The 24,143-nt window shown below is 36.0% G+C and overlaps 7 protein-coding genes and 1 non-coding gene across 10 annotated transcripts; 3 read left to right on the forward strand and 5 right to left on the reverse strand.

Moving 5' to 3' along the window:
• Nucleotides 1–1,734: 1,734 nt before the first annotated feature.
• On the forward strand, nt 1,735–2,393 carry flp-21 (GLGPRPLRF-amide). The gene is made up of 3 exons (NM_072610.7): nt 1,735–1,822; nt 1,873–1,942; nt 2,108–2,393. The coding sequence occupies exons 1-3, from the start codon at nt 1,738–1,740 to the stop codon at nt 2,151–2,153; spliced, it is 201 nt and encodes a 66-aa protein (NP_505011.2). The 5' UTR covers nt 1,735–1,737; the 3' UTR covers nt 2,154–2,393.
• Nucleotides 2,394–6,746: 4,353 nt separating this feature from the next.
• nssp-56 (Neuropeptide-Like Protein) lies at nt 6,747–9,032 on the forward strand (the record flags this gene model as incomplete). Of its 2 annotated transcripts, NM_001269162.3 has the most annotated exons (3): nt 6,747–6,853; nt 7,963–8,071; nt 8,875–9,032. In NM_001269162.3, the coding sequence occupies 3 exons, from the start codon at nt 6,760–6,762 to the stop codon at nt 8,906–8,908; spliced, it is 237 nt and encodes a 78-aa protein (NP_001256091.1). The 2 variants fall into 2 exon arrangements, with proteins under 2 accessions (NP_001256091.1, NP_001427146.1); NM_001440221.1 differs by lacking the exon at nt 6,747–6,853 and having other exon boundaries at nt 7,980–8,071; nt 8,875–8,908.
• An 840-nt stretch (nt 9,033–9,872) lies between these two features.
• Nucleotides 9,873–12,576, reverse strand: uvs-1 (UV-stimulated scaffold protein A homolog). Its single transcript, NM_072611.6, has 8 exons — nt 11,991–12,576; nt 11,824–11,946; nt 11,677–11,775; nt 11,355–11,627; nt 11,013–11,305; nt 10,493–10,924; nt 10,304–10,441; nt 9,873–10,253 (listed from the first exon to the last, which is right to left on the reverse strand). Exons 1-8 carry the CDS (start codon nt 12,051–12,053, stop codon nt 9,926–9,928), a joined length of 1,749 nt encoding a protein of 582 aa, NP_505012.2. The 5' UTR covers nt 12,054–12,576; the 3' UTR covers nt 9,873–9,925.
• A 458-nt stretch (nt 12,577–13,034) lies between these two features.
• Nucleotides 13,035–13,180, reverse strand: ZK742.8. The gene has a single exon (NR_069036.1). It is a non-coding gene; the product is annotated as an Unclassified non-coding RNA ZK742.8 (non-coding RNA).
• A 251-nt stretch (nt 13,181–13,431) lies between these two features.
• Nucleotides 13,432–22,953, forward strand: xpo-1 (the record flags this gene model as incomplete). 2 transcript variants are annotated; one of them, NM_171484.9, is made up of 8 exons in its annotated part: nt 13,432–13,659; nt 13,711–14,250; nt 14,302–15,859; nt 15,906–16,021; nt 16,072–16,342; nt 16,491–16,731; nt 20,978–21,281; nt 22,005–22,953. In NM_171484.9, the coding sequence occupies 7 exons, from the start codon at nt 13,730–13,732 to the stop codon at nt 22,234–22,236; spliced, it is 3,243 nt and encodes a 1,080-aa protein (NP_741567.1). The 2 variants fall into 2 exon arrangements, with proteins under 2 accessions (NP_741567.1, NP_001367571.1); NM_001380696.1 differs by lacking the exons at nt 13,432–13,659; nt 13,711–14,250; nt 14,302–15,859; ... (1 more) ...; nt 16,072–16,342; nt 16,491–16,731 and having other exon boundaries at nt 21,274–21,281; nt 22,005–22,236.
• Nucleotides 16,735–18,280, reverse strand: ZK742.3 (NADH:flavin oxidoreductase/NADH oxidase N-terminal domain-containing protein). The gene is made up of 4 exons (NM_072613.6): nt 18,176–18,280; nt 17,437–18,129; nt 16,987–17,381; nt 16,735–16,940 (listed from the first exon to the last, which is right to left on the reverse strand). The coding sequence occupies exons 1-4, from the start codon at nt 18,275–18,277 to the stop codon at nt 16,787–16,789; spliced, it is 1,344 nt and encodes a 447-aa protein (NP_505014.1). The 5' UTR covers nt 18,278–18,280; the 3' UTR covers nt 16,735–16,786.
• Nucleotides 18,596–20,155, reverse strand: ZK742.4 (NADH:flavin oxidoreductase/NADH oxidase N-terminal domain-containing protein). Its single transcript, NM_072614.7, has 4 exons — nt 19,747–20,155; nt 19,032–19,698; nt 18,836–18,977; nt 18,596–18,788 (listed from the first exon to the last, which is right to left on the reverse strand). Exons 1-4 carry the CDS (start codon nt 20,125–20,127, stop codon nt 18,641–18,643), a joined length of 1,338 nt encoding a protein of 445 aa, NP_505015.1. The 5' UTR covers nt 20,128–20,155; the 3' UTR covers nt 18,596–18,640.
• ZK742.6 (uncharacterized protein) lies at nt 22,872–23,310 on the reverse strand. Its single transcript, NM_001129609.2, has 2 exons — nt 23,185–23,310; nt 22,872–23,132 (listed from the first exon to the last, which is right to left on the reverse strand). The coding sequence occupies exons 1-2, from the start codon at nt 23,215–23,217 to the stop codon at nt 23,001–23,003; spliced, it is 165 nt and encodes a 54-aa protein (NP_001123081.1). The 5' UTR covers nt 23,218–23,310; the 3' UTR covers nt 22,872–23,000.
• Nucleotides 23,311–24,143: the final 833 nt, after the last annotated feature.

Consider the following 24,143-nt stretch of genomic DNA (forward strand, 5'->3'; position numbering starts at 1 on the left):
TGGAGAAAACGCGTCAAAAACCAGCATTTGACGTGTACCTCTACAAATTCTTTCACCTGCCAAATGTTAAATTTGATCTACTGACCCACTAAAACACTACTTTTTTTGTTACCAATGACAATTTTTATGCGACTTTGACATTTGGACAGGGAAAAGTTTTTCCATTCTTTAGTTTGAAACCGAGTCCAAAAATTACAAAATTTTCAAGTTTTTATGCCTCGCTAAACTCTCTAAAGAAGTTTAACTTTGAAAGTCAATGAGCCAACGAAAATTTGTTTCCTCTTCTTCGATGATGACGAAATGTGCCCCGAAGTAACTCGATAATCGTGGAAATCTCTACTTTTTTCGGCTCATAAAGCTTCTTTATTTCTTTTTTTGGTTTTCATCGAAAACTTATCGTATCAAAAACTACCAACTTTTTTGAATATTTGTAAGACTACATTTTCTCATCACTTTTACCCTCCACCTCATCGTTCATCACATTTATCTTACTCCCACTTGCTCTTCACATCACTTTTGTGGGTATATCAATTGGTTGGTGTTTTTTATGTGTTTGTGAATGTTTTGGGGAAGGCTGTGCAAAAATATCAGAAAAAAGAAGAACCTACATGCATTTTGAGGTGGTCTTCATTGTGACTGTTCCTCATTTGGTTGAGATGTCTGCGAATATTAAAAATCTTAAAGACTTTTTTGACCAAAACAATGTGGTATTAAAGGGGAAAAGAAAGAAGAACGTATGTCAACAGTTTTCCTAGTTCAGTCCTAGATTTTTTTTTCAAATCAACTGTCACATTTTTAAAAGGTTAGATGTGTTGTGGAAATCTCTACTTTTCAATTAAAGTTTAATAACTTTTGGCTGTATCAAATACGTGCATTGAAACTCAACTGTTCTCACCTTAAAGTTTTCTGATGCGTTTACAGTCGGGACCAACTACTTACACTGAAACATGTTTATCTTAATTAAGCGGAGCACACTTCCTTTTATTCAAAAAACCTCATAATGCACAAGACGCTGTTTGCTTTCTTTCAAGACCGTAATTAGACAAAGTCATCGAGCAGTAGATTTTTCAAGTCAGCTATTTTCTTTATTCCAAAAACTGCATATTTGTAATACTCATGAATTTTTCATATTTTATGGTTACTCAAAATCTACACGTCTTTATTACAATCTCTCGTTGAATTATCGCGTAAAATTACATCTTCCAAAATAGGACCATTGTTGTTTTCAAGTCATAGCATATTTTAACGCGATTTCCGGCCACCTCAACTATGCTCTGCAACGAGTATGACGTGCCCAATAAATATTGGGCTATCCTGTTTTCCCACCACATACACCCTCCTCATAGTTCCCAGAAAAAACTTTTACCGGAATCACGTATACATATAACATCATCTTACCTGAAAAAACATTTCGATGTATCATTTGCCTAGGTTCTAGGATGGGTGGTTGCTCTTGGAGCAAAGGTCATTTTTGTGAGTAGTCCAGTAGATTTGGAAGGGGATACACTGAAATATTCATTTCTTGTTTCAAAGCTACCGTAGTGATCACTTCCGTCTTACTATTTATCTCAAAACTTCTTTTTTTCCACCCCATCCCATCATGCTTCGCAAGAATCTCATTAACAAATGCAAATTTACAACGATGACTATGTACACTATTTAAGATTTGATTGTGTATTCAACGTTTGATCTCCCACCCTCTCATTGCTCCAAAATCCAAAAAGTCATTTTCAGACGATGCGGCTGTTCATCTTGCTTTCGTGTCTTCTCGCGTGGGTCCTCGCAGCGCCTTATATCGATCAGGAAGATGCGCTCCGCGTTTGTAAGTTTTGTCAAAGTTAAAGATTTAGATTAATCATTAATCTTTTTCAGTGAACGCATATTTGGAGCAATTCGGACCCGGCAGTGACAGAGTTTACTATGTTGCCGAAGACGATCATGGGTAGGTCCAGTTTAATTATTTTCTGATAGACATCTTTATTAAGTCAAGTCTTACTGTAGAATAAGTTGCAAATCGCTATAATTAATAATTTACCGAAATACGAGCATTCAGCTAGAATAAATTAGTTGCGATTCAGAAAAAAGTAAACTAATTTTAAAATTTCAGATCAATGAAACGTGGTCTCGGTCCTCGTCCTCTCCGATTTGGATAAACGGTTGCTGCTCGAACGAACGAACAACATGACACAACATTTTCTCTCTTTCCTCTCAATGTAACTTTATACAAAAATGATGTTCCAGACACTCCACAATTCCAATTCCGAAGAAATATCTATCCTCTCCTTTTCTCTTTGAAAACGCTGCAGAAACAATGTTCTTTTTACTCTCTCTCTCTTTTTCTATCTCACTTCCTCTTTTTCTGTTGAACAAATAAAAACAGCTTTCAGTTTGACATTTGACTTTTTATTAAGTTTATGAGTGCCCTTATATTTAAGAATTTTCCAATTGTGCAATTGTACCCTGCAACTGTAATGGTAGAATCCGGGAAAATCAGTCAGGATTACATTAATGAAACAGTTGGTGTCTTCCCTGCAGGGGTTGAACAAACATTATGGATACTGTTTCAAGGATCGTAGTTGCCGTAATAAATCCATTGAGGCGTCTATCTCTTGAATTTCTAACATAATGTGCCGACTATATAGTAATAAAGCTCCTGAAATTGAGTTTTGGGTGCCAATTTTGTAGTTTTGTGGAAAGTGTAATGATCGTTGAATTTTGGTTTTTGATGATTTTTAAGAACATTTTCCGAGAAATTTCGTATGGCAATTAATACATGGAAAAAATCAGTCCTAGGGATTTTATTCACAATAAAACCGAGAATTCCCTAGAATTGAAGATAAAGTAGTACTTATACATAGTTTCCTACCAAAGCCGAGCCGATTGCAAAAGTTTCGAAAAAATAAAATATCCAATTCGGTTTATGATTACCGCGAAAACAGAAAATAACATATTTTGAGCAAAAATTCTAGTGTTTTTCAACAATACATTTTAACGTTAAATTCTTAGTTTGGTCAATTCAGCATTCGGGGCCACAAACTCCTGCTTCGATCTCTGCACAAATTTCTGTTATCCCTAAAAAATTATCACATTATTTTCAGCCTTATTCATTTTTAGTTAACTCAATATTCGTAAATTACGTAATAGATATTGTCGTTTTAGGATCTCGTTGTACATTAATCTCATCCAAACAAAGAAAATGAGCTTTAAAAGCTCTAAAAACGAGTAAACAAGGTATTCATCAGACAAATGGTTCAAATCGCAATAAGCTTTTTTCTATTTAAAAAAATATAGGTAAAGACCAAAATACAGGACCTTTCAGATTAATTATATTTTTAAGCTTATTTTCAAAATCTAAAACCAAAAATAAATATTTTAAAAATATTGAAATTGAGTGGGCGTGGGAATCTGGAAAGTTAAATATTTAATTCAAAACACAAACGTCTAGAAATATGAGACGAACTACTTGGACTTTGGCCAATATTCAAGAGTTCTTTGGTGTGATTTTTAAACATTATTTATAGAAGAGATTTGTCTATAAGTGGCTAAATACTGCTATAACAATTTTTCTAAAAATATTTCTGCCCAAAAAATTGTATTTCTACTTCTGTGATAAGTTGCATCATTTTTATAAATTTTCTACAAATTCAATTGTTCAATTTTGTGATTTTTTATGAGTTTTTTTAGAGTCAATTTTCAAATTTACCCTTATCTCAAAGCTAGAGGTTCAAATATTTCTCTTTATGTTTATCTATGAAGTTCATCTATGATGTGTGGGTTGAAAAAGTGTAATCGTGACAAAATAAGCTTTGAAATTGCTTTATGTTTGTTTTAATTCTGTCTCAAAGTGTTTCAATAATGGTTAAAGATTATAGAACATTGTTAGAAGATTCGTTCGGTTAGATTTCTAATAAGTTTGGCTTTTTTTAAATTTTGTCTCAAAATTTTATAAGAAGTATATTTTGTTCAGAGCCTAAATACAATTACAATATTCCAAACATCAGAACACAATACTGTAAAATGTTTTCAGGTTTTTTTTTCAAATTTTTTCAGTGAAAGTTTTGATCAATTATTATGTTACTCTTTCATTATTATGTTACTCTTTCAATGAGAGTAGTGTCCAACGGCAACAATTTTCAATTGCCAGTGATAAAAGTTTTATAATATAATAAAAATTAAAAAAAAAATCTTAATGGTGGCTCCATGTAGGCAAGAAAAATAAATTTTATTACAAGGTAAGTATTTCAGCTCCCAATTAAACTGAAGTGAAACCTATCAAATTGAAATAGGGCCTTTAAATACGGTTACAACAAGATAATTATCAGCAGAGGAGGCCGTTGAACAAGAAAAATTGATTTGAAAATAAAATGAAAAGAAAATTAGTTGGGGTAAATAAAGTTTCAGATTTTTTCCAAAAAACATTTTTTTTAAATTAAAATCACATCATTAAAAATCTACAAACATTTACTTTTGGAGGAATTTAACTATGTAAATGTTCGCCGAAATGTTTTCAATTTGGTTGCAAATATGCTTCGAAGTTTTAAAAGTTGTAATACATTTGTGTTCCATTTTCAGATTCCCTTGACTAATCGGTTGTCGTTCAGAAAAACGAGGCATATTTACCTATCTGCTTCAGAATTTTTTAGTGTGCCCTACTATTTTCCAGAAATGGTCAAGAATTCCCGTTCAGAGAATTTTCCAAATCAACACTGAAATCGGAATCGCGCACTTCCAAAACACGAAATCGCATCATTCCTCCCCACTCCAAACAGACCTTCAGGTCATGAATAAGTAAGCAACACTAGATTTTCAATTTTTGTGGTTTCCTGATTCTGACTCGATGATGAAGGTGTTATTTTATTTGACCTGGAAACCAATTCAACTATAAAAATGCGTGCTTGAAAAATGTAAATCATTAAAAATTTGCGTCATTTGGGCACAAAGATGATCAGAAGACAAAGGTTTGACACAAAAAAAAGACAATAGGCAAAAAGCGTCAGATTGGGATTAAACTTGAATGAAAAAAGAAAGTAGCAAATCGTCTGAACTATTACTGAGAATATCAAAAATCATCACTCAAAATGTTAAAGACCAGGTTACGGTAATCCATTTTCATGGGTTCATAATATTTTTGGTTCTCAAAAAAATCGATAAAAAAATGGCCTGAAAATGAATAGTGACAAAAAATATTTTTCTAAGCCCGTTATTAGTGTACCCGTCAAGTTAATTCAATATAAGTAGCCAATAAAGTTGGCCGCATGTCTAAACTTTAATTTTTGAAATGATTTACCCCAAATTGAAAATAACTGCAGCTCCAGACTTTCAGGTTTTCAATTTAAAAAAATTATTGATTCAGTGTGGTTTTGCAGTTCATTTGAAGTTTCAATTGCAATGTTGAGCATGATTTTTGTACATCGATACATTTTAGAAAAAGGGAAGCCTCGGACAAAATTTCAAAAGAAACATGTCTTTAGTTTTATTGATTTTTAAACAAAGCTATTTTACTGGGTACACCCTTCTATCCTAATGGGCAGTTTTTATTGTTTTCATTTTTTTTATTGTTTTCATTGCTTGATATTCAAAAACTGAACGCATTTTTCATATGGCATACTAACTTACCAACAAACGTGAATTCCTGCATAGCAATTCTTCTCGGAAACTTGTTATAATTTCTACACATTATCCGGAACTGCAAACTAGTGAACGTTTAAGGTTTGCTAATAGTGAGTTTTAAATGGTTGTTTTGGACAGTAGACATTTTGAAAATAAGTTCTAAGTCTATAGCTGATAAGTTTCTTAACACTTAATTTTAGATTCCTCTTGTCGGAAATTAAAAGACCTTTATAACTAATTACGGCAAATATTGTTGGTCGTGGAAAACTGTTTAAACTTCAAGTTTTGAATGAATGATTTGTTTTTGAAAGTTCCAAAATAAGTGTTGGCTTCAAGTTTAAAAAGGATTTAAAAATTAAAGTTTTATTAATAAGCAACGACAATGTGCAATAGAAAATGGGCTTTCAAATTTAAACATTAAATATACGTTTTCATTCTACCAGCTGATACAGAAATATTGCAAAACTTGCAACCTGGAGGTTATGAAAACTCCCAAACTCCGCACAATTTTAGAATAAAAAAAACTTCGTTCGTTCATTTATTGGAAGTACTGTAAAATATGTGTTTAGAAATATTTCTAATTCGACAAGTTCAAAACTTAATGTTTAAGATTCCAAATGTAATGTTCAGTATTCCAAAACTTCTAACCCGCAGCTTTACGATCAGCTTCTTACTTCCCAACTATTAATTTTCATTTTTGTTTTTCCGGGTTGCTAACCTTATTTGTTCCAATCGAAAATTACCTATGACGCTTCTCCCTAACTTGAAAATAGTTCCAAATGCAATAATAAATAATCATCAAAAATCAACCTTAACAATATAAAACAAGCCACGTCATTTTGTAACCGAGTGGATCCACCTCCATTCGATTCTTTCATTGTCATCTGGATCTAATCGAATTTCATATTTTCTTCCACATGAACAACTCCACGGCTCCACGAATTCTGGATGAACAATCAAAATTTGCTAGTGAAAATGAAAGAATGCAGTTTTCATCATCATCATCATCAACATATTTCTCTCTTTTTCGTGTAATATCATGTAGTAAGCAGTGTGTGAGCTCCGTATTGTGACTACGCCTCCCGAGGCTCCGCCCCCATTCTTCCGAGCAAGCGGTGCGGCGATTTGCACACGCCATTCTGCTGGTCGATGGTGGCCATAACAAGACGATCCGGGACCACAATGTGGTGGGTCGCCCCCATTTTATTAATTTTCGCGTTTACGACAGTTGCCGATTCTATGTGTAAGTTATTTTACTCTGTACTTTGATTCTAGAGCTAGAACACGAGAATTAAAAAATAAATGTTTGATCTACAGAAACTGCCGTAATATTGGGATATGAAAAAACTTTGACTACTTGTCTTCATATTGTGCTTAGGATTTCAAAGTTTAGGAATTTTCTCACTGCCCTGGCAGTCGGTGTGTTACACCCCATGTTGCCCTTTGAAAATCTTGGCAACACGTGGTTTCGGTATTTCGACGTCACAACGATTATTTCTACAGTCTAACCAAAGATACACCACATAAAATCTTGTGCCATCAAACTTTTAAACTCTCGTATTGCGATGACCTTCAGAGGTTCAATAAAAATGGCAACACTCTGAGGGCCCGCAGCTCATATCTAGCTTAGTTTTGAACATAAATTGCAAACTACAAAATATTGAAAAAATTGAAATACATATTCTCGAAGTTGGCAACTTTGTGGAAAAAAATCAGAAACTACTGAGATGTGAGCTACCACAGTTGTGGCACTATTCTTGCTGCCTAACAAAAACAAAATTTTAACCTAGAATTAATTTCAATTTCGATTGCGAAAACTTATACTCAAAACGAAAAATATGTTGATCCATTTTTCTAATGTGTAACATTTTTCAAGAAGTTCAAGAAGACTCAAAAGTTTTGATTGAAATGTTACCAAACTATTGCAATGTGTCGACCTTTTTTTAATGTCTAACTTTCAATTCAAACTTTACAGGTTGGAAATTAATACCTGGTAGTTCTGGAAATTCCAAAAAATTCTGAAAGGCATAATTATTTTATTATTTCCCAAATCAGAAATCTTGCCTATCGTGAAACTTTATTTCAAAGCTTGTACCAATTCCTTCTCTAAAATGTGGTGTAAATTGTGTTAGCATTTCATTCCTCCACTGAACAACCCACTTCCAAGCGAACAAATCCAATCACATCATACAAAATTGTGTGCATAACCGAATTACCTAGAAACTCAATAAAACCTTTAATATTTGTTTGATAATAACATTCAGTAAATACGAAAACTTAATAAGAATTTTGAAATATGTCTATGACGTGCCATTGTGAAGTGTGAACAAAAATAATCTAGACTTTTTGCAGCAATTCCACTCCGAGAAATGATATTGCAATGGTCGGAATCTGCTCCACAAATGATGCCACGTGGCTACCAGAGGTCTTCAAGATCGTTTAACATGGGTCCAGACGTGGTGTAAGTGGCGCTTTTCTTTATTTATTTTTTTCCAAAAAAAAAGAAGAGGGACACCTTGTTTTTGCTAAAAACGTTGATGTGTAGGCGGTTTTTGGGGAAAATAAAATTTTGAAATTGCAAGAGTGATGGATGGAATTCACAAATGGCCGAACTATTTAGATGATCTCACCACGAAAAAGTTACAATATTTTTTAGAGATTTCGAATTCAACAACTAATTTTCACCTTTTTTTGACAATCCAGAAAATCATGAAATTAAATAAAATAAAACTTGCAAAAATTTTATAGCAGACTTGCATACTTTTCAGTGAATTTTTCGACCTTTTCGATGGTACCAATTCGGTACATGAATCCATTTCCCACAGTGTAAAGGAAATGATTTCATATTAATCCGTGCAGAATAGAAAATAATAAGAATTTTCAAGTATTCGCGAAACTTCCTTATTCTGATGATGTCCTAGCATATTACGCATCATCTCCGATCTATATACTTTCATGAATACTCACCTAACTATGAGAGCCACCTTACCTAGAACTTATTTTGGTAGCTGCTGTGTTTTTCTTCCAAGTAGACATTTCGCCAGGGTCGAGAATATCTGGTTACGTACGCAAATCGTTGTAAAAATAACAAGATTTTATACGAATTTTTAATTATTTTGTGAGCCTAATCTTGGTATGCGTCATGTTTTGAAAGTTCAACTTTTGGTTTGCATGACAGAATTCTGTGAGACCTTAAAATATCGGAGAGGGAAACAAAAGAATTTTATAATATACAACAAATTTGGATTTCTTTTCTTCTTGCAGACACGAAAAGCCACGACCTCTTCGATTCGGATGATGATGATGACGAGACACCATGAGAGTGAAGAGGATTAATTTTTATTTTGTAAACATAAATAATTTTTCAAAAAATAAAAGAAGGAAAGAGAACAGTTTCAAATAAAGTGATTGCTCATTTGAGAGTTAAACTATATATATAGTTGGGTGAATTGAAAAATCTACAAGTTTTCATTTACAGTAGTGCCACGCGCGGTGAGACCTTAAGAGGAGAAACTATATGTTCCTTTATTAAGAGTTACGGTAATAATTGATTTTTCTCTTTTTTTAGTTGAAAAATTACCAATAAATTTTAAATTGAAGTAGTTAAATTTACAGCTTTGAATAATAGTTTTTCCCTTCCAAACATCTAAATTTGATTTGTTTTCTCTATAAATTATTTGTTTTTAAGTAGTGTAACATCGGAACGTTGTGAAGCAGATTATTCTCGATTTCTCTCCCCGAAATGGAATTTTTTCATATATTTGCTCTTCGAAAAGAGCATAGCTCATAAGTAAAGTGTAGGTCAAACCATGAGCCTTCCGATTAAGACCCATGAAAAATTCATAAAACTTATGAATGGGAATCGGATCACGAGCAACGCCGGGTGCGGGTGGACAACCTCACTTCTGCAAAATGTAGGAAATACGTGGTGACGTGGGAGCTAAACATCTACGATATAATATATGACGATGTTGTAGTAATGAAAATTGCGCGAAATTGAAATTGAGAAATAATATTTCGGAGAGAGATTAGTATATATGAGCAAACAAATTTGGGCTCTGATCCAAAATCTTTGAAGGAATTGAGTTATACTGCAGGGTGGTCTTAAAAATAAATCATGGAGGGAGAATTGACATCACAATTGTCTCAAAATAGCACCAACAGGAAAATTGTTTCGGAATTTCTTGAAAAATAAAAATTGTTATTCTCACAAGTTTTATAAAGGATTTCAATATTTTTAGTGTTTGAAAAAAACATAGAAAAATAAGATTTTAAATATTTACTTTATTTTTCTAAATTTTAACAAAAAACCGTATTAAAAATGAGAAAACTGTTGACCAAAATTTTTTTCTAGACGATTTTTCCTCGATGCATCTAGATCAGCGGACACTCTTTGGATGGTTTTCGGGTCCAGCAGCTTCTTCTGAAGCCGATTTCTAACATCTTCCGAGGCAGTTGTATCCACGTCGTGCTTCTTTCGCCGTTTCGTTTTTGATTCGTATTCCTTTTCGATCATCTGCCGGATCTTGTCTGCTTCCTTCAGATGGTTTTGCTCTTTTCTGTAATTTTCTTCAAGCCGATCCTCCTCGTTAATGGGTCTCCCCTCGTCATCGCGATCTACAATTTTTCCATGAAGAGGGCATCTGAAAAGAAATTTCTGTTATTTTATTGTTACTAGAAACTAGAGAATTACGTGTAATAGTCTTTTCTCGGACAAAGCTTTCCACTCTTCATCTTTGCCAAACAGACTTTCCGATTGTCTGGAGCTTTTCCAATAAACGTATATTGTCGTTGAGTGTAGATGCTTTGTTGTGCTTTCCCAGCAACAGTTCTAAAAAAAGAATTTGATTCAAAGTTTACAAAGCATGAACTGCAATATTACCCTTCATCGGCCGACCTCCAGAATCTATGGCAATCTGCATTGTTTTTCGGAACTTCAACATCTTTTCTCTCCTCTCCCCAGTATTTTAGGTCAAGCCCGAATGGTACCGTCTTGATTTTTACAGGTTTCTCGTTTTTCATTTCAATTTTGTGTTTTTCGGGGCTTTCAGTGATTTTTTCCGATTCATCTTTCGATTTGACATCTACCTCCAACTTTTCAGCATATTGAACCATAAGTATGTCATCGATCGAAATATCCACGTCGATAAAATCGTCATCAGACTTTTTTCGTTTATTCTTTGGAGGTCGTGGATTTATAATTCTCAACTCATCGGCTTTCAGCACTAAATTCTTGATACCATCTCTATAATCTATAATTTCTTGGGCAAGTTTTTCTCCAGGTTGTTTTAACAGTTGTAGTCGTTTTACTAGTCTGAAAGAAAAATTATTTCAATTTTGAATGAGGTTTCGAATTTTAATATAACATTTGTTTAGTTTTTATTTTAATTTCAAATACTTACTTTCGGAGCGTCTGAACTCGATGAATCAACGAAAGTTTTGCACCAAGAAACGCCTCAACAATAGCATCATTTTCCGAGGAAACAGAGATTTCTGGAGTCAAATCCGGAATGAAAATCTCGAAACTTTTTGAGTCCGAAATTGCAGAAGGTGTTGAAGTTGATGTGCTGGGAACTTCAGGATCTGCTGTAGTGAATGATGGAACAAGCATTTGCATTGTAGTTGTGAGTTCCATTGACAGTGTCTCCGCATCGTTTTTTATCTCGTGGTATTTTGAAGAATAGACGTTGACTGACTGGAAAGTTTTAACATTTCTTTAAATATGTGTTAAATATCCAACCTACATTCTCAATCATTTTCATTTTTCTTTCTTCCAAAATCTTTTTTCGTTTTCTTTCCGCTTCAATTTTCTTAGCTCCATTTTCATAGTCTACAAATTTTGTCTTCTTCAACGTCACCACCAAACATTTCATTCTTGCATCGTTCTTCACACACTTCTCCTTTTCCCAGCTTTTAATCACTGTTATCGCTTCGACTTTCAGCTCATTTCCATGTTTTTTCGAACCAGGGAGTGGGTTACGAATTGGGTTTGTTTCGAACATTAATTCGAGAAATTCCTAGAGAAATTTAATTTTTTAGTTTAATTTAAGCTTTCACAAAACTCACTGATGGATCATTGAGTAGATTTTCCCGAAATATTGGAAATTGTAAGAAGAAGCTATTGAACAGTTGCAGAATTAGTTTCCTATCGGGACATCCTGATCTCTTAAAATGTTTTAATTAATTAATTCTAATGTTAATCTTGAATCTTACGCTTGTAGTATCCAGCAATACTTCTATCACATTCTCGCAGCCTTCTTCGTCCTGATTTGCCACTTCTTTTTGCAAATTTTGATATGGTATTGATTCAAAGTCCAACTTTCCATCATCTGTCAGCTGAAAACTTTCGCATAATTTTGTTTTTTAGTTCCAAAACTCACTTCTCGTATGAATCGGTTCAAATTCTTCCTTATTATTGTTGTGGAGTTGTCAATTGAATCCATAAAACTGCAGTACTGAAAACAAAAACAAAAATAATGTTTTCTATCATAATCTTAAAGGCGCATGCAAAGAAAACCGTTCACAGGTCTCGAAGCGAAATAGGTGATACGGTTGTTTTTTTCAAATATTCCTCACTTTTGGTTGCCTTCTTTTCAACATTTTATTTGTTTCCCGATAAGTTTAGACGCCAATTTTTATTTCAAGGGAAATAATTTTATTTAGCGAAAATTATCAACATTTTTTCTTGCTTTGTTCTCAAGTTTGGCTTCATTTTTCTTCTGAAAATCACAAGAACGATGAAAACAACAGCGTATAAACATGAATTTAATTTCGCAATCAAATTATTTTCGAAATAATTCGTTAAGATGTACTTAAAAATTTAACAGCACATTTTATTTTTGTGAATATCTACTTTCGAAAAGTAAGTAAAATACATTTTACTCGTTGTTTCCGTTCTCACCAAACACAGAAATATCAGGTCCGCGAGTACCCAACAGCCGCGAAAGTTTTTGTCAAATGCGCTCCATCGTACTCTTTTGCGTCTGCGATGAATTCGAACAGGAAAGGCCGCGAGGAGACTTTCCCCGCGCGCGCCGGCGCGTGTCTTGTGATAAAAACTGGGATGGCCGCTGAGCATGAATCCGACGATTTCTCCCACTTCTTCCGTTTTTTGTCTCTCACACGTAAAATCTGCTTCACCGCTGTTTTTTTTCCGTTCTCATAGCAAATAATAGGTGTGTAGTGTGTCACGTGCGGCGATTTTGTTGCTTCTATTTTCATTCAATCTTTCTCATTTCGACATTTTCGACGCGCGTCTCGGCCAAAAATATTCAGAATGGTCCTTCCGTTTCTCAATTTCTTCTCCTGTCTTCATGTATCTGCAAACAAGTAAACATGCGAAAAAAAATCACATGACCCCTCCTCAATAGCTCCTACGCTTTGTTTTCAATGTTTTCCGAACGTAAAGAGAGGGCGCAAGTCATGCACATCACGTGACAAGACAAAGCGGGACGGGTGCACTCATCGAGGTGTCCTCAATCGATTTTTTACCGTTGCTTACAATAACATCGCGCGCTCTGTCCCAATTCAGCAAGGTCGCACACAATATTTTTCGCAGTGAGATTTGTTTGGCCGAACTTTTGCATTCAGCATTTCTCACTTCCTAGTCTTGAATAGATCCTTATCAATCCAGTAATTTCGAAACATTTGACTGTCAAAAGTGACGATGATGAAAGAAATATCTCTCGTCTTCTCCCATCTCCAATTTCCGTTTCTGAATTTATTTCTGTCAAACTTTAGGTCAATATTTTTTCCCTCTCTTGACATATATTTTCTACACCTTTTGGTTTGCAAATTTAAAAATAATTTTCTTATTTTCAGAACTGGGCTAGATCGATCGTCCCATCGTCAACAGTCGGTTGTGTGAGAGAGCGTGAGAGTGTGTGTGCGAGTGAAACGATATTTTGGCCTAATTTTCCAGCTTCACTGTGAGAAACACAGGATTTCTGCCCGAAAAGCGAGAGCCTGAACCCCGCCAGTTTTGTGTGTGCGTGAGTGTGTGAGACTGAACTGGAAACTACTGCCGATTTTTGCGAAATTTGATCGCTGGTAAGTTATTTTATATTTATAGTGTTGGTCAATAAATGCTATCAATTTCAGAAACCGACAATAAAAAAACATGGCTGTCTCAGCAATGGAAGTGCTCTCTGAAGCGAAGCGTCAATTCGCCCAAGGTGACCGTATCGATGTGACTCTTTTGGATCAAGTCGTCGAGATTATGAATCGAATGAGCGGAAAAGAACAGGCCGAGGCTAACCAAATCCTCATGTCGCTCAAGGAAGAACGCGATTCGTGGACCAAAGTCGATGCGATTCTTCAATATTCGCAGCTAAATGAGTCCAAGTATTTTGCACTTCAAATCCTTGAGACTGTCATCCAACACAAATGGAAGTCGTTGCCACAAGTCCAACGTGAAGGAATCAAGTCGTACATCATCACCAAAATGTTCGAATTGTCTTCTGATCAGAGTGTCATGGAACAAAGTCAACTGCTTCTTCACAAGTTGAACCTCGTTTTGGTTCAAATTGTCAAACAAGATTGGCCAAAGGCATGGCCAACATTCATCACCGATATTGTTGATTCATCGAAGAACAACGAGACCGTTTGCATCAACAATATGAATATTCTGAGCTTGTTGAGGTATTTTGAATTAGTTTTAAAATGTTTTGCTACATTTATTATATTTTTCAGCGAAGAAGTATTTGATTTCGGATCCCAAAACCTCACCCAAGCCAAGGAACAACATCTGAAACAACAATTCTGTGGACAGTTCCAAGAAGTATTCACACTGTGTGTCAGCATTCTCGAGAAATGTCCATCCAACTCTATGGTTCAAGCTACCTTGAAGACTCTTCAACGATTCCTCACCTGGATTCCAGTTGGCTACGTTTTCGAGACAAACATCACGGAATTGCTGTCTGAAAACTTCCTTTCGCTTGAAGTGTATCGTGTCATCGCTCTTCAATGTCTCACGGAAATTTCACAAATTCAAGTTGAAACCAACGATCCCAGCTACGACGAAAAGCTTGTCAAAATGTTCTGCTCTACAATGCGCCACATTAGCCAAGTTCTATCTTTGGACCTCGACCTGGCTGCTGTCTACAAAGATGCTTCCGATCAGGATCAGAAACTCATCAGTAGTCTGGCTCAATTTCTTGTCGCGTTCATCAAAGAGCACGTTCATCTGATTGAAGTAACTGATGAGCCATTAACTGAGGCTAAAATTTTAATGCGAGAATCTCACGACTATGCTATTCAACTTCTTTTGAAAATCACTTTGATCGAAGAAATGGAGGTTTTCAAAGTTTGCCTCGATTGTTGGTGCTGGTTGACTGCTGAGCTCTACCGTATATGTCCATTCATTCAGCCAAGTACTCTTTACGGAATGATGAGTCAGGTTCGTGAGCATCCACGTCGTCAACTCTACCGTGAATACCTCTCGCAACTTCGTTCAACAATGATTTCTCGAATGGCAAAGCCAGAAGAGGTGTTGATTGTGGAAAATGATCAAGGAGAAGTTGTTCGTGAAATGGTCAAAGATACTGATTCGATTGCTTTGTACCGTAACATGCGTGAAACGCTTGTCTATTTGACTCATCTTGACAACAAGGACACTGAAGTGAAGATGACTGAAAAGTTGGCATCACAAGTGAACGGAGGAGAGTTTTCGTGGAAGAATTTGAATCGTTTGTGCTGGGCTGTTGGTTCGATTTCTGGAACGATGGTTGAAGAAGACGAAAAGCGATTCCTTGTTCTTGTTATTCGTGATTTACTCGGGCTCTGTGAACAGAAACGTGGAAAGGACAATAAGGCAGTGATTGCGTCAAACATCATGTATGTTGTCGGACAGTACCCGAGATTCCTTCGAGCTCACTGGAAGTTCCTGAAGACGGTTATCAATAAGCTTTTCGAGTTCATGCACGAGACTCATGAAGGTGTACAGGACATGGCTTGTGATACATTCATCAAGATTTCCATAAAATGTAAGAGGCATTTCGTCATCGTCCAACCAGCTGAGAATAAGCCTTTCGTCGAAGAGATGCTCGAAAATTTGACTGGAATCATCTGCGATCTTTCTCATGCACAAGTTCACGTATTCTACGAGGCTGTTGGACACATCATTTCTGCGCAGATAGATGGAAATCTGCAAGAAGACCTGATCATGAAGCTTATGGATATCCCAAATCGCACATGGAACGACATCATTGCAGCAGCATCCACTAACGACAGTGTGCTCGAAGAGCCGGAGGTAATTTATTTTAAGGGGTTGGCTTTTATATTTATTCAAATTTCAGATGGTCAAATCTGTCCTGAATATACTAAAAACAAATGTGGCCGCCTGCAAATCCATTGGATCTTCGTTTGTAACCCAACTCGGAAATATCTACAGTGATCTTCTATCCCTCTACAAGTGAGAATTAAAAAAAAAAGAAGTTCTGTTAGTAAACCTAATTTTTTTAGAATTCTATCCGAGAAGGTGTCCCGAGCAGTGACAACCGCCGGCGAAGAGGCTTTGAAGAATCCATTGGTAAAGACGATGCGAGCTGTGAAGCGAGAGATTCTCATCCTTCTATCGACATTCATTTCAAAGAACGGAGATGCCAAGCTCATTCTGGACAGTATAGTTCCACCATTGTTCGATGCGGTTCTCTTCGATTACCAGAAGAATGTGCCACAGGCGAGAGAGCCGAAAGTGTTGTCTTTGCTCAGCATTCTGGTCACACAACTTGGAGTCAGTTATCTTTTGAAATTTTGAAAAAATTAAAATAAAATAAAAATAATTTAGGGCTTGAAGAAAAATTTTCAAATTCGTCTCAACTCTTAACTTTTAAATTTCGAAAATTTCTCAAAAATTATAACTTTATCAAATTATTTTTCAGTCTCTCCTCTGTCCACAAGTGCCGAGCATCCTCAGTGCGGTTTTCCAATGCAGCATTGACATGATCAACAAGGATATGGAAGCGTTCCCCGAGCATCGAACCAACTTCTTCGAGCTGGTGCTTTCTTTGGTTCAAGAGTGCTTCCCGGTTTTCATGGAAATGCCTCCAGAGGATCTTGGAACAGTCATCGACGCCGTCGTTTGGGCATTCCAACACACAATGCGCAATGTTGCGGAAATTGGTTAGTTCGAAAGCATTTATTTATTAAAATTGACAAAAAATAGTTTACTAAATTATTAGGTAGATTTGTTCAATGGAACGTATTTAATTACTCCAGCAAATCGATCGTATCCTCCAATTGGTTCCAGCTCTGTTTTGTAGGCTCCACAAGCCTTTTTGAAATTGTTAGCTTCATCTTCCACTGTAAAATCCGTAACTGTTGTTGAAGTGCTGTAATAAGTAGGCTCAAAGACTCAAATTGAGAAAAAATGCTCACCTGTTTTGTGAATCGTACATATGCTCTGACATCTGCTTTATATGAAAATGAGCCGCATGCTTAGCGATTAAAAATTCACTTGGAGCAAACTTCAGATCAGGACACGAGAAAATCTCTCCAGCTATCAGTTTTCTTGGGAAATCGGGCTCCGAGCAGCTCCATCTTCCAAGTCCAACTCCACTCGTTAAACCCATATTCACAGATGTGACCATTGCGTTGGCAGTTTGCCAGCGGCCGGTTATATAGACTACCGTTTCTTTGAATATTTTGCTAGTGAATTGTACAAAATCTAGGAAAAAGTCTTCCCGCGCGATAGTACTATGTCGTTTCTGAACTTCCTTCACAACACTTTCCATTGCTCCTCCTGTCAGTTCGACGAAATCAAAACCGGAATTCTGTAATAAATGTTGGTAATTAAAATAATTGGAATATTCAAATAGACATACTTACCTCGATAAGCTCGCAAACTTTGATAATATCCTCACGAGAGATGCCACTTTCTTGAAAATCTCTTGAATTTAATTTAACTCCTACTATGAATCCGGTGCTCTCTGGTACAACTTCACGAACTGCTTTGTATGTTTCAGTCAAGAGCCGAGCTCGATTTTCAATTGAGCCACCGTATTCATCATTTCTTGTATTTTTTGGAGCAAGGAATTGATTGAAAATCATGCCATGAGCTGAATGAATCTCCATCCCATCAAACCCAGACTCATAGAGCACTGATGCAGCATTGGCAAAACGTTTCAGGACATTTTCTTTGATTTGCTGAACGGAGAAATTCATCGGATTTGCAACTTCCTTCACGAGAATATGCTGCTCTCCAAGAGAGTTTGTATAAGCAGTTTGAGCTTGTACACCAATGTGATTGGTTTGAGCAATAGCCAGAGCTCCATCTGATTTCATAGCTTGTGCTAGTCTTGAGAAAATTTTAAGTGATTCGGCGCTAGTATTTTCAATACTTAGTATTCCTTGACCGGCTTCTCCAATAAATTTGGGGTCTACTGCCAAATTTCCAGTAATGATGAGTCCAAATCCACCATTGCCCCAGTGACTGTAGAGATTGATTATTTCGTCCGTTGGAAGACCGAGTTTCTCTTCAATGTGTTCATTCCAGCGATACATTTTCTCAGATAATGGGCTCTGTAAAAAAATGAAAAGCATTATGTGACAAACATTAATTACTTACTTTTAGTATCCTATTGTTCGCCTTTTTTCCATTCCGGAAATTCAGTGGCTCACCGAGAACGGCAGTATTTACAGAAGAAGCAGCAATACGACTATAAGACATTCTTGAAATTATCTTGTTAAGGTTGGAAATCATTTAATATTTATAGGCACTCGGAGACGAAGAGATCAAAATGTTTGCGTACGATAGAGAGCATCGTAGCAAATCACAAAAAAGTTAAAGAGACTTTAGAGAAAAAGTGCATTAGATAGTGCAGGAGGTCAGGGGAGATAGACGGTCGCATCACAATTGTGGTTTCTTGGCGTTTCTATGTTGTAGTCATTTCTCCTTGATAATGACGCTGATGTATTTGGTAACAATTTCGGATCTGCCAAAATACATCAGAGTCACATTCTGGGACACTTTTTCGAATTTTAATGTACTGTGAAATCAAGTTTATTCTTTCAATGAGCACGTAAATACAATTTAGGAATGAAGTGGTGTGTATTTGATGACCTCTGCAAATGTATCTGGCTTTCCATCAGCAGCCACGAATTTCATGTATTCACCAGCTTTTTGTGCAAAATGGCTTGCTTCCTCCTCGTCAGTAAAATCGGGAACTCCGTCCGTGGATCTAGAAAAATTGTTTTTCTGATTGTCAATATTCGTTCATTTTCATACCTGACGACATCATTTATCGATCGTGCAGCCATTGTTTTCATCTGAAAGTGGGCAGCATGTTTGGAAGTGAAGTAATCAGCTGGAGAGAATTTATTGTCCAAAGTGGAATGTGCTACGCCACTTAGCAATTTACGAGGCAAATCTGAAAAACAAGTTTGTATATTGGAAATATATTAATTCGATAACTAGGTCTTACCTGGCTCACCAGCAGCAGCTCGAGCAAAACCTATTCCTTGTGTAACGTTGAGCTTCACAGCATTGACCATCGCTGATGCAGTTTGCCAACCTCCAGTAATATAGACAACAGTCTTTCTCATTGATCTTGCAGCAGTCTCGATAAATTGAAGGAAATAATTTTCACGCGCGATAGTGCTTGCTCTTTGTTGAGCCTCTTCAACACATTGTTCCATTTGACCTCCAGTCAATTCAACAAAGTCGTAACCAGTCTCGTCGAAGATCTCACAAAGACGACCGACTTCATCGTTGGTGAAGGTGTTCTGGTAATCGGCAGAGTTCAGCTTCAGGCCAATTAGGAAACCACTGGCAGCTGGAACTTCTCTTCTAATGGCGTTGTATAAATCGATGTGGAATTGAGTACGAGTTACTAGAACGGCTCCACCATATTCATCAGTTCTCTTGTTGTTGTTGAGCAGAAATTGACAGAAGAGATTGCCAAATGCAGTATTAATTTCGATACCATCGAATCCACAGTTTGAGAGAAGCTTTGCAGCATAGACAACACGATCGATCAATTCAGACTTCACAACGCTTTTCGGAGCATTCAGAATATCAAGAGCTCCATCACTGATGATGTGCTTTTTGCCACTCCCATCGGTGTATTCAGTGAAAGCCCACGCTCCTGGCTGTAATTCATTTCATTTTTAAATCCAGATCTCGGTTTTTGAACTTACATGATTAAGTTGAGCAATTGCCAGTGCATGATTTGCCTTCATTGCTCTCGCCATCTTTGCATACCAATCTCTCATTACTGGAGTATCATTTTCCTTTGAAACAATTCCCTGTCCAGCTTCGTATGGATGTCTTGGATCAATAACGAGATTTCCAGTGAAAACAATACCAAATCCACCGAATCCCCATTTCTCGTACAAGTGGACAAGGCCAGAGTTTGGAACTCCACGTTTTGTCTCGTTTGGATCCTCCCAGTTGTAAATCTTTTCCGACATTGGAGACTTCATGAGACGGTTCAAAGCAACTCGGCCATTACGGAAATGAATGTGCTCTGTGAGGGGTTTGATATCCACACAGTCGGCAACGAGACGTTGATGCGGCATTTTTGAAGTTGAGAGTTAATGATACTGAAAAAAAATTATATATTTATTAACAAAGTTTAAATTTCAATTCGAGCGAAGAAAAAGCAAATAGAAGCCAGCAAAATGAGTTTGGAACTTGACAAAACGTAGAGGTCTTTTATATATAGAGATATAGACATAACGTACGAACGGGAGGAGGGGGTCGCCCAAAGTCATCATTTTCGCGGCTATTGGGTAAACAACCCTACAACACACAATGTACTTTGAGGGCCCATGCAGGCGGAGAGATCAACGATGGGTGTAAGACAAGAAAATAGTTACTAAAGGAATCAAAAAGTAACCCAAGTACATCTTTACGATCAATGATGACAAAACGATTGTGATTTTTCGTGTTTTGGCATTGTTTTCTTCCGCCTGCTGGTCTATTTGTCATTTAGTTTTGAGCTACAAGATAGAAACTAGAAAACATACGTTTCCATGCTCATAACGAATTTTCAGACATTAATTTTGTATAACCGTACTTTTTGTTGAAATTTACAGTTTTTTTTTGCGATGAAACACTGGGAATCTCTTGACTAAATTTAAGGTTTTGCAACAAAAAAAATTAATCATAATTTTTTGTAATAAATAGAATAGAGGAACATAAAAATAAAATTAGAAGAAAAATGTTTCCAATCGACTGCCAGTGTTGCATCTTGGATGAGAAAATGGCCTGTTTTCAATTTACTATGTCTTAAATGAAAGTGAAAGTACCTCCTAATAGACTTAGCGCGTCGCAACAAAAATTTTGAAATGTACAAATTGAATTTTCATCTTCAAGTCAAAAATTCTTAGAAGAACTAGTTTCAAACTTATAGTTTTCTTTTTTCAGGTCTCGACATTCTCAAAGAATTACTGGCTCGTGTCTCGGAGCAGGATGACAAGATCGCTCAACCATTCTACAAGCGTTACTACATTGATCTTCTGAAACACGTGTTAGCAGTTGCCTGTGACAGTTCTCAAGTTCATGTAGCCGGTTTGACCTACTACGCCGAAGTGTTGTGCGCGTTATTCCGTGCTCCAGAGTTTTCGATCAAAGTTCCGCTGAACGATGCGAATCCTTCGCAGCCGAATATTGATTACATTTATGAGCACATCGGAGGAAACTTCCAAGCTCATTTTGATAATATGAACCAGTAAGTTTGAAAATAGTTTCGAAATTTCAATAATGAATAACCATTTTTTGCAAAACCAAAACTCATATATATCAGCATCAGGCTGGGATCAAAAAAATAATTTTTGACCAAAAACAAAAAAATTAATTTTGCGAAAAACGAAAAATTGATGCTTGAATTTATTTTTAAAAAACTAAAAAACTGAAAAAAAATTTGTTTTTTGTCCAAAAAACCAAAAAAAAACCATTTTTGTCAAAATACCGAAAAGTCCCAGCCCTGATCAGCATCAGGGCTTAATCCGAATTTTTTTTTCGAAAGCGAAAATTTTTCTCCAAAAACAAAATATAAAACGTAAAACAAAATTTGTTCGCAAAGTTATTTTGAAAAACTTAAATATTTTGGCCAAAATTGCACTTCTTAAATTTCGAGTACGATTTTTTGAAATATTCAAAAAATAATTATACATTTTACAGTAGATCAGAATTTTTCACCAAAAATATGAAAGAAAACAAAATAAAAAATCGAAAAATCTACAGTCCTAATCAGGGTTGTCGTTTTTTAGTTTTTTTTTTTAGCAAAAATGAATTTTTTGGTTTTTTTTTCAGAGAAAAAACTGTATTGCAAAAATGTTGATTTTTAGTCGGGAGAAGGAACAAAATTCGAAAAAAAATTTGTTGTTTTTTGTAAAATTCAGAATGTTGAAAAAAAATTTTTAGTGACAGCATAACAACGTTCGTCTTTCAGAGATCAAATTCGCATTATCATCAAGGGATTCTTCTCGTTCAACACTGAAATCTCCAGTATGCGCAATCATCTCCGCGACTTTTTGATTCAAATCAAGGAGCACAACGGAGAAGACACGTCGGATTTGTATCTTGAAGAGCGAGAAGCTGAGATTCAACAAGCTCAACAGCGCAAACGAGATGTTCCTGGAATTCTGAAACCTGACGAGGTGGAAGATGAGGATATGCGTTAAGTGGTGTGACCTGGTTTATTTTCAATCGAAATCCTAAACTCGCCAACATATCACTATACTTTTTTTCAAATCTAGTTTATCCACTTTTCCTGAATTTTCACACTATTTGTTTATCTGAATCACTCTATCCAGAAGATCAATTTATTTTGGTCCAAGACCTGCATACGATTGCTCTATTTATCTTCTGTTCGGACAATGATTCCATTTTCTTCCCCATCTCCGCGATCCCGATTAAATATCCCGTACCTTTTCCTTTCCCAAGGTTCTCTTTCCTCCCTAATCTCAACGAGCTAGGTGCCCAGTTTTTTTTGGAATCTGGTCTCTATTTTCTATTTTATTTCTCTACCAGTTACTGTGTAGCTCCCCTCAACCGGATCTCGGAACCCCTTTCTCTCCCACTACTTGATAACTGGAATCTTCTCTGGACCTACTTCCATTCATCATTTATCATAATTTCTGTATTCATCCGTGCGCCCCCTATTTTTCTCTGTGAACCATTTTGGCAAATTTTCAAATTTCTTCAAAAATTTGAACATGTTCATTACTCTTATTTTTTGTAATTGCCGGACCCAATTTTTTTGAATCCTTCTGTCAATTGTCACTCTTCCTCAATTCATCATTCTTGTTGTTCATTGATTCATTCAATTATTCTTTATTATTTTATCATACATTTTTATTTTACCCCCACCACCAGCAAATACAGTTCTCTATGTGAACATACATGCGAATTTTGTTGAACAATGATACAAATAAGTATGAGGAGCTTATAAAATTGTGCAGCATTTTGACTTGGAAACCTCTCGATGATACGAATCAATTGTATCGATAGAGACACGGGGCATCAGATCATTCGATGACGGCTGTGTGATGACTACTTTTGGAGGCCGTCGTGGATCCTGGAAATTATATAGAATAGGTTAATGATTAATTAACTCAGTAGAGGGATACCTTTGGATCTGCGGGCTTTGTCATGTCCTGCATTCAGAACATGAAGAAAATGATGGTTGGTAGAACTGCTGGAAACATAAGCATTTCAATGACGTCACAAAGAAAAGAGCACTCGAAAATTGTTGAGAAGCGTGGAATTATTGAAAAATGTGGGAACGAAGGTTTTGAATTCTTGACAAAAGGCTCGCCCACAAAATGGGCGTGTTCGTGACAGACCCGCCTCTTTTGTGGGCGGAGTCAAAAATACGGCATAAAACATATTTTTCGTAAATCGACACAAAGTGTACAAGTTATTTTGGCTGGGAATCGATTCGAATCTGAATGAGAAAAATTAAGCTAATGATTATTTGTGAATAGAGAAAGCCTGCAGGACATGAGAAAATTAGCCTAATTAACCTATTTTTCACATTTTGGTATTCTAGGCCACGATTATATATTTTTTGGGTTATGCATTCATTTAAAATTAGGCAACCATTTGTTTATTCGTCATTTCAATTTTTGCACGTTTCCGACATTTTCCAATTTTTCGACATTTTCCAAAGAAGTTTCCGACATTTTCCAAAGAATTAAAATTGAAGCGGACGAATTTGTGCTTGAGACACAGAGGAAAAGATTGAAAGAAATATAAAAATAAATATGAAATTCGATGCAGAGACTACTACATCAACAAAACAAAAGATCTTGGCAAAGAATTCTGATTTTGACTAATTTATTTCCAGAGTTTCTGCTTTGAATATATATATGAACTTTAGAAATTTTAGTTGGACGTGGCCTAGAAAAAAAAAGACTCGGCCACCGATTTTTTAGAATCTTTCACAGAAATTCAAAGAAAAAGCTTTGTGGGTTTATATTATTTAAAAGTGGCATATTTGGGCCACGTTATTTAGGCCACAATCATTTTAGATTGGCATTTGCTACATGGCCGAGAAATAGTCAAATCATGGGTGTGTGCGGCAAAC

Source organism: Caenorhabditis elegans, chromosome V, assembly GCF_000002985.6.
Source record: "Caenorhabditis elegans chromosome V".
In the NCBI taxonomy this organism is placed as follows: domain Eukaryota; kingdom Metazoa; phylum Nematoda; class Chromadorea; order Rhabditida; family Rhabditidae; genus Caenorhabditis; species Caenorhabditis elegans.

What these genes read in the sequence shown, in the direction of transcription:
- flp-21 (NM_072610.7), top strand. Translation starts at nt 1,738, where the DNA reads ATGCGGCTGTTCATCTTGCTTTCGTGTCTTCTCGCGTGGGTCCTCGCA. An exon ending in GGAAGATGCGCTCCGCGTTT is followed by an intron (nt 1,823 to 1,872) that starts GTAAGTTTTGTC and finishes AATCTTTTTCAG; the next exon opens with TGAACGCATATTTGGAGCAA. An exon ending in GTTGCCGAAGACGATCATGG is followed by an intron (nt 1,943 to 2,107) that starts GTAGGTCCAGTT and finishes TTAAAATTTCAG; the next exon opens with ATCAATGAAACGTGGTCTCG.
- uvs-1 (NM_072611.6), bottom strand. Translation starts at nt 12,053, where the DNA reads ATGGATTCAATTGACAACTCCACAACAATAATAAGGAAGAATTTGAAC. An exon ending in TATTGCTGGATACTACAAGC is followed by an intron (nt 11,776 to 11,823) that starts GTAAGATTCAAG and finishes AAACATTTTAAG; the next exon opens with AGATCAGGATGTCCCGATAG. An exon ending in TGGAGGTCGGCCGATGAAGG is followed by an intron (nt 10,442 to 10,492) that starts GTAATATTGCAG and finishes TTCTTTTTTTAG; the next exon opens with AACTGTTGCTGGGAAAGCAC.
- ZK742.3 (NM_072613.6), bottom strand. Translation starts at nt 18,277, where the DNA reads ATGTCTTATAGTCGTATTGCTGCTTCTTCTGTAAATACTGCCGTTCTC. An exon ending in CGAACAATAGGATACTAAAA is followed by an intron (nt 18,130 to 18,175) that starts GTAAGTAATTAA and finishes ATTTTTTTACAG; the next exon opens with AGCCCATTATCTGAGAAAAT. An exon ending in ATGTACGATTCACAAAACAG is followed by an intron (nt 16,941 to 16,986) that starts GTGAGCATTTTT and finishes TACTTATTACAG; the next exon opens with CACTTCAACAACAGTTACGG.
- ZK742.4 (NM_072614.7), bottom strand. Translation starts at nt 20,127, where the DNA reads ATGCCGCATCAACGTCTCGTTGCCGACTGTGTGGATATCAAACCCCTC. An exon ending in AGCTGCTGCTGGTGAGCCAG is followed by an intron (nt 18,978 to 19,031) that starts GTAAGACCTAGT and finishes CTTGTTTTTCAG; the next exon opens with ATTTGCCTCGTAAATTGCTA. An exon ending in TCGATAAATGATGTCGTCAG is followed by an intron (nt 18,789 to 18,835) that starts GTATGAAAATGA and finishes CAATTTTTCTAG; the next exon opens with ATCCACGGACGGAGTTCCCG.
- ZK742.6 (NM_001129609.2), bottom strand. Translation starts at nt 23,217, where the DNA reads ATGCAGGACATGACAAAGCCCGCAGATCCAAAG. An exon ending in CAAAGCCCGCAGATCCAAAG is followed by an intron (nt 23,133 to 23,184) that starts GTATCCCTCTAC and finishes TATAATTTCCAG; the next exon opens with GATCCACGACGGCCTCCAAA.